Here is a 6,383-nt window from a genome sequence, read left to right as displayed (position 1 = left end):
AGTATCCAATCCTCACAATAGTCCTGTAAAATGTGTCTTATTATGTCCTTTCTACATTTGAGAAAATGGAAAATCAAATAGGCTGAGTAAACAGTCCAAACACCTGATTACAATGCGTCATAAATCACAATGGCATTCCACGGTACCTGTCTGTGCTTCCACTGAAAAGTAGGGCTGTCCTTCTAGGATACTGTACACTAACTTGGCACTGTTTCCATAGGTGGGGTCATCAGCATCTGAAGCTGTCACCTGGATTACCGAAGTTCCTTAAAAGAGAAATAAATTATCAGCGATATCCTCTCAGCTTTTCAAATGGCCTTCTTGTTTACGAAGTTTCATTTTAAGATTAAAATCAGAGGAGAGCTCCATAATTAATCAACAGGCTCTCATTTTCCTGGGATTGAGAAGGAAAACAATCTTTGTTTTTTCCTTTCTTTTCTTAACTTCTTTAGTTTAAAAATGAGTTTTCTGTATTCATAGTACACCCTGCTATGCTTGGTAGTTAAAATAATAATATGAACATTATTGCAAAAACGTTCTAAGACCCATGCAATTAAAATGTTCACTATATCAATAATTATATATTTTTATAATTAAATAAAAATCTTTCCAAAGAGTATAATAAGTGATAATTAATGATGAACTGTTTTTCAGGAAAGGACAGAGTGCAGTCTTCCATCTGCAGCACAGCAATAAATGCATCTTTTTATTGTTGCTTTGCAGGTAATAAAATTGCTACTAATACTACATTTTAATTAATTTATGGCTATAAATATTGTACAGAATGTTGTTCACTACCCGCATGTAAACTGCATCTTCCCACCTTGAATAGGTCTGGTAACCATATAACAGAAACAACCAGTGGACATCTGGTGAAATCTGAGGTGAGCAATCATGGGTCAGAAAGAAAGCGAACCAGGGAATTGAAGGGTAGATGTGGTACCTTTTTTCTTTAAAAATCTCTCTTTCTTGCTGGTCACAAGTAATCTGGGCATGGCGTGTTTGGGATTCAGAGTTGGGGAGACAGGAAGCTGGAAGGACCAGCAATTAAGTACTTGGCTACTAACCGAAAGGTTGGAGGTTTGAATCCACCCTGAGGTGCCTCAGAAGAAAGACCTGGTGATCACAGTCATTGAAAATCCTATGGAGCACAGTTCTACTCTGACACAGACAGGATGGTCATGAGTCTGAATCACTTGTGGGGAACAGTTTTTTTTTTTTTTTTTTAATGTGCCAGGCACTGAGTTGGGCACATATTTCATTGCAAAGATGTATTCGGCCAGCAAGCATATGCTATCATTTTTTTTAAAATTTTTTAAATTGTGCTTTAAATGAAAGTTTACAGTTCAAGTCAGTTTCTCATACAAAATTTTTACACACGTTGCTATGTGATCCTAGCTGCTCTGCCTATAATGTGCCAGCACACTCCTCCTTTCTACCCCGGATTTCTTGTGTCCATTCAACCAGCTCCTGTCCCTTCCTGCCTTCTCATCTTGTCTCCAGACAGGAGCTACCCATTTAGTCTCATGTATCTACTTGAACTAAGAAGCACTCTCTTCACAAGTATCATTTTATGTCTCACAGTCCAGTCTAATTTTTGTCTGAAGAGTTGGCTTCGGGAATGGTTTCAGTTTTGGGCTAACACAGAGTCTGGGGGTCATAGTCTTCTGGGGTCCCTCCAGTCTCAGTCAGACCATTAAGTCTGGTCGTTTTACTAGAATTTGAGTTCTGCACCCCACTTTTCTCCTGCTCTATCAGAGACTCTCTGTTGTGTTCCCTGTCATTGGTGGTAGCCGGGCACCATCTAGTTCTTCTGGTCTCAGGCTGATGGAGTCTCTGGTTTATGTGGTCTTTTCTGTCTCTTTGGATAATATTTTCCTTGTGTCTTTGGTGTTCTTCATTCTCCTGTGCTCCAGGTGGGTTGGGAACAATTGATGTATCTTAGGTGACCACTCGCTAGCTTTTAAGACCCCAGACGCCACTCACCAAAGTGGGATGCAGAACATTTTCTTAATAAACTTTGTTATGCCAATTGACCTAGATGTCCCCTGAAACCATTGTCCCCAGACCCCTGGCCCTGCTACTCTGTCCCTCGAAGTATTTGGTTGTATTCAGGAAACTTCTTAGCTTTTGGTTTAGTCCTGTTGTGCTAGCATGATTTTTACATCCATTGTACTTGTGAGAAATTGAATGACAGATGTTTGAAATCTTGCAATCCATTTCACAAAGTTGGCTGTTGCCAGATTTAGGAGTACAACCCCAGTCTAGCAATCCACAAGACCCAACTCTTTCCACGACATTTTCAGCAGAGTAGCCTCTGACTAGCCTTTAATTTAGAGAGTCGTGGGTTATTTTCATGTGGCATAAAAAAAAGGTATATATTTTTTTCCAGTTAGTGTTCAGTAATTTAGTGTTTCATGCAAACAACCTTTTTTTGAGCTGCTCCCAGGTGCCAGGTACTATTCTAGGCACTGGAGATTTATAACGCTGAATAAGCTCTGTGTGCTACCATCATGGTACAGCTACGGAAATGATTTTTTTTATGCTTAATTTGTTTCTAGAACTCTGCTAAATCCATTACAATTCTTTGTTTTTACATCTATTTTATTTAACCCTCACCATAATTTGCATTATCTTCATTTTATAGATGATAAAATGAAAACTTAGAAAGGTATTGAAGTTATCCAGGTTCATGTGGCTGGTGAGAGGCACAGCCATGATTCAAACTCATACTGTCTGACAGCAAAGACCATACTCCCAAATGCCAGAATAAAAAGCCTAGCTGTATCTCTCAGCAGCAATGAATCCCCAAATGTGGGAACAATGAATATTCCTCTTGATTATCCTTTCTGATGACCAGCCTTCTCTCCTGACTCAGGTCTTTCTTGACATTGCTGATGTCTACTTATTGATTTTTGATGTCTGTTTCTCATTAGAATCCCCAGGTGAACAGTGAGAGGCTAAAGCACTAGGCAGGGAAAGAGGAAGAGATGAAGGCAAGAAAGGATTCAGCCTGGCTTTCATAACGAATGAGAAGCGCTTGACTTTTCCTGAAGAAGGAGGAGGAGGGGGAAACTTTTCTCATATAAGAGGTTCTATATGCAAAGTGAAAGAAGCTTAGCATTCTAGGATCCCTCTTGCATCTAACTTTCTTGAGCAAGTTAATTTCCACCCTTGATGCCTGGTTTTCTCAACTGTAAAATGGGTGGTTTAGCTCTGATGATCCTTAAATTCATTTGAACTCTAATTCTCAGACTCGTATAACCAGACTCACTCCCTAATCAGAACAGCCCTACTCACTGTCTCAAGGACAAATCATTTTTAATATATGAGGCGTGATTTGAAAAAGACCACAAGTATGTGCATTCTATAAGCCCAAACAAATGGTACTGCCAGGAAAAGGAGGCTAGTTGAAGAAATTTTGTAGAGATTTGTCCTTTGGCAATGCAATGTGTTTTCATGTACGATAAAAAGACTTACTACTTTTGATTTATTCTCACAATAATAACAGTGTATTCTGGATCCACTTAATAGCTCTGATGACATGGGATAAATTAGTTAACCTGTTTCTAGCTTGGATTTCTCATCTGTAAAACAAGACACAAGGACCTATCTCATTGCAAAGATTAACCACTGTAAAGATGAAATGAAATAATGCATGTAAATCATTCATTAGCACAGTACCTACATGTGACAAACATTACAATTGCTATTATTTATTGAACATCAATATGCACCAGTGACTGGACACATATTATCTCTAATTCTGCAAGACCGTAAATTAGTATTTCCATTTTACAAACGAAGAACTGAAGGCTAAGAGAATAGACATGACTGGTTGTAAGACATATAGCTAATAAGCACAAGAGCCAAGGTTACCAAGATTTAATTATGTTCTTCTCACTCTGCCACACTTCCTCATACTTTATAAGTTTAGATTTTAGAACTTCAAGTTCATTTCAAATATTTCAAAGCTCAGCTACACAGCTCAATTTTTGTTGTTTTGTTGTTTTTTTTTTTGCCACAGAAGATACAGCACAAGTTCAACTTTTGGGAGGACGGGTTAACAGGCCAACCACCCACAGAGACGCCAAGCCTGGAGGCAGACCAGATGCCACCTGCTATACGCACCCACATTGGACCTCTCTGGCACGGTGGCATGATAAGTCTCATGCAGGAACTCAGGAGGGTTATCATTAATGTCCTGGACCTTGACAATGAACTCCGATGGTGGCTCCAGAGGTCGGTTGGTATCCCTGTCCACTGCCTGAGCCATCAGCGTGTACTGGGCTCTCTCTTCTCTGTCCAATGTCTTGGTGGCATGAATGTTCCCTGATTTGTCATCAATCACAAAAATGGTTCCGGCTCCTTCACCTGAGAGAATGTATTTAATGTTCCCATCACCGGAGTCAATATCGGAATGAAGCTAGAGAAAGAGAAATCAAGAATTGTAACTCCATGAGGGATATACTGGGGAGATAAGGACTCACTTATATGCTGATCACTGCAAATATGCTGTACACGCACACACACACACACACACACACACACACACACACACAGACACAGAGGGAGACTTCACACCCCATTCTACAAAGGAAGAAATGAAATCTTAGAGAAGATAATTGCCTTGGCCAAGGTTGAACAGCTAGGGAGCAGTGAAGTCAGGATTCTAGCTTTTTAAAAATTCTTGACCTTATGTTCTCTCCTCTCTAGCCTATATACAAACGTTTATGCAATAAGTAATTCTTCGTCTCCCTTCTGACTCCCAATCCTTCATTTTCTCTTCTCAGAGGCAACCATTGTTGCCAGTTTCCTGTGACTCCAGCAAGAGATATTGTACGCATATGCAAAAATATCTATACAGATACATGCATGCAGTACTTTATTTTTTTCACAGTTAAGGGCATAGTGCACACATCATTCTTCATCTCTTTCTTTCTATAACAATAAATTCAGGGGCTTCCTCTATATCAGTACATACAGATCTACTTCATCCACTATATGGATGTTATTAACATTTATTTTAGCAGTCCTCTTCCAAAGGACACTTAGGTTGTTTCCAGGCTTTTGTTACTACAAACAACTAAATTGATCAGATCGTTCCAGACAACCTGCTGTTCAACACACGTGGTGTGAAGGAGCTGGGGATGTGGCCTGAGTGGAGGAGGCTCCCATTCTAATCGCAAAGGATGGAATGGGTCAACACACATGCAACTCCTTAGGCCACAGAAAGAACTTAAATATTCTTGGGTTCTTCCCCCTCCTTTGGCAAAGCCCAGGGACAAGATAGCACTTGCCTACACTCAGCTGTGCCGAGAAAATCATCCAAGTCTCTTAGTTACCAATCCTATGCCTCTCTGCTCTGACTCTGCTCTGTGTTTTGCAGCATGGAACTCCTGCCCTCCTCTGTAGTCCAATTTCAATTTCTGCAGCTGTCATCCTCACCTGACCTCCTCTGCCCTCATTATGTCCTTTGTGGGAAAAGATGAGCATCACTTTCACCATTCTCATAGGCTTCAAGAATAGCCAAATAGAGATAAACCTTTGGGTCTATCTACTATATAAGAAAACCCATTGTAAGCTAAAAACTTTACTCAAATAGCATTTAACATTATAATAATAATTGTATTATATTATATAATTACAAAGAATATATATATTATATAATAACTATTATATATAATGATATTATTACTATGATGATGATTAGAACCAAGACCTAGAGAGTTTAAGTAATTTGTCTACAGTCAAAAGCAAGATGGAACACATTAAAAAAAATTTTTTTTCATATTGTTTCTGTTTCCCCAAAGATGTCTAATTGGCTTGTAGTGCTTTGGTGAAACTCTGAATATTTCAGCTCAGGGGGATACCTTCCCTGCCCTCTTTAAGTCCTTTGTGGGAAAAGATGAGCATTACTTTCTCCACTCAGCCAAACGGAGATAAACCCTTGGGCCTATCTACTATAAAAGAAAACTCAATGTAAACTAAAAACCTTTATTCAAATAGCGTTTATCATAATAATAACATTATTATATAATTACAAAGGATATATATATATTATATAAAAATTATTATATATAATGATACTATTATTATTATTAAAACCAAAGCCTAGAGAGCTTAAGTAACTTATCTGCCGTCAAAAGCAAATTGAACACATTAAAAAATTTTTTTTTTCCATGTTGTATCCATTTCCCAAAAGACGTCTAATTGGTTTGCAGTGCTTTGGTGAAACACAGAATATTTCAGCTTGGGGATACCGGTACCTGTAGGTACAAATTACAAGATTACTTTGTTTTTAGTCTACAGTGTTTCTCAGTGAAAGAAAAAGAAATCCTTCAGAACTTGTTATTCGTAATAAACTATGAGTTGGCAGGAAA

General features: G+C 38.6%; 1 protein-coding gene across 1 annotated transcript; it reads right to left on the bottom strand.

The window, feature by feature from the left end:
• Nucleotides 1-19: 19 nt before the first annotated feature.
• LOC111819630 (cadherin-11-like) lies at nt 20-4,470 on the bottom strand. Its single transcript, XM_023726855.1, has 2 exons — nt 4,132-4,470; nt 20-266 (listed from the first exon to the last, which is right to left on the bottom strand). Exons 1-2 carry the CDS (start codon nt 4,274-4,276, stop codon nt 118-120), a joined length of 294 nt encoding a protein of 97 aa, XP_023582623.1. The 5' UTR covers nt 4,277-4,470; the 3' UTR covers nt 20-117.
• Between the last annotated feature and the right edge of the window lie 1,913 nt (nt 4,471-6,383).

This window comes from Trichechus manatus, unplaced genomic scaffold, assembly GCF_000243295.1.
Source record: "Trichechus manatus latirostris isolate Lorelei unplaced genomic scaffold, TriManLat1.0 scaffold00014, whole genome shotgun sequence".
NCBI lineage: Eukaryota > Metazoa > Chordata > Mammalia > Sirenia > Trichechidae > Trichechus > Trichechus manatus.
Note: the sequence above shows the minus strand (reverse complement) of the source record. Positions and strands in the feature narration are given on the sequence as shown.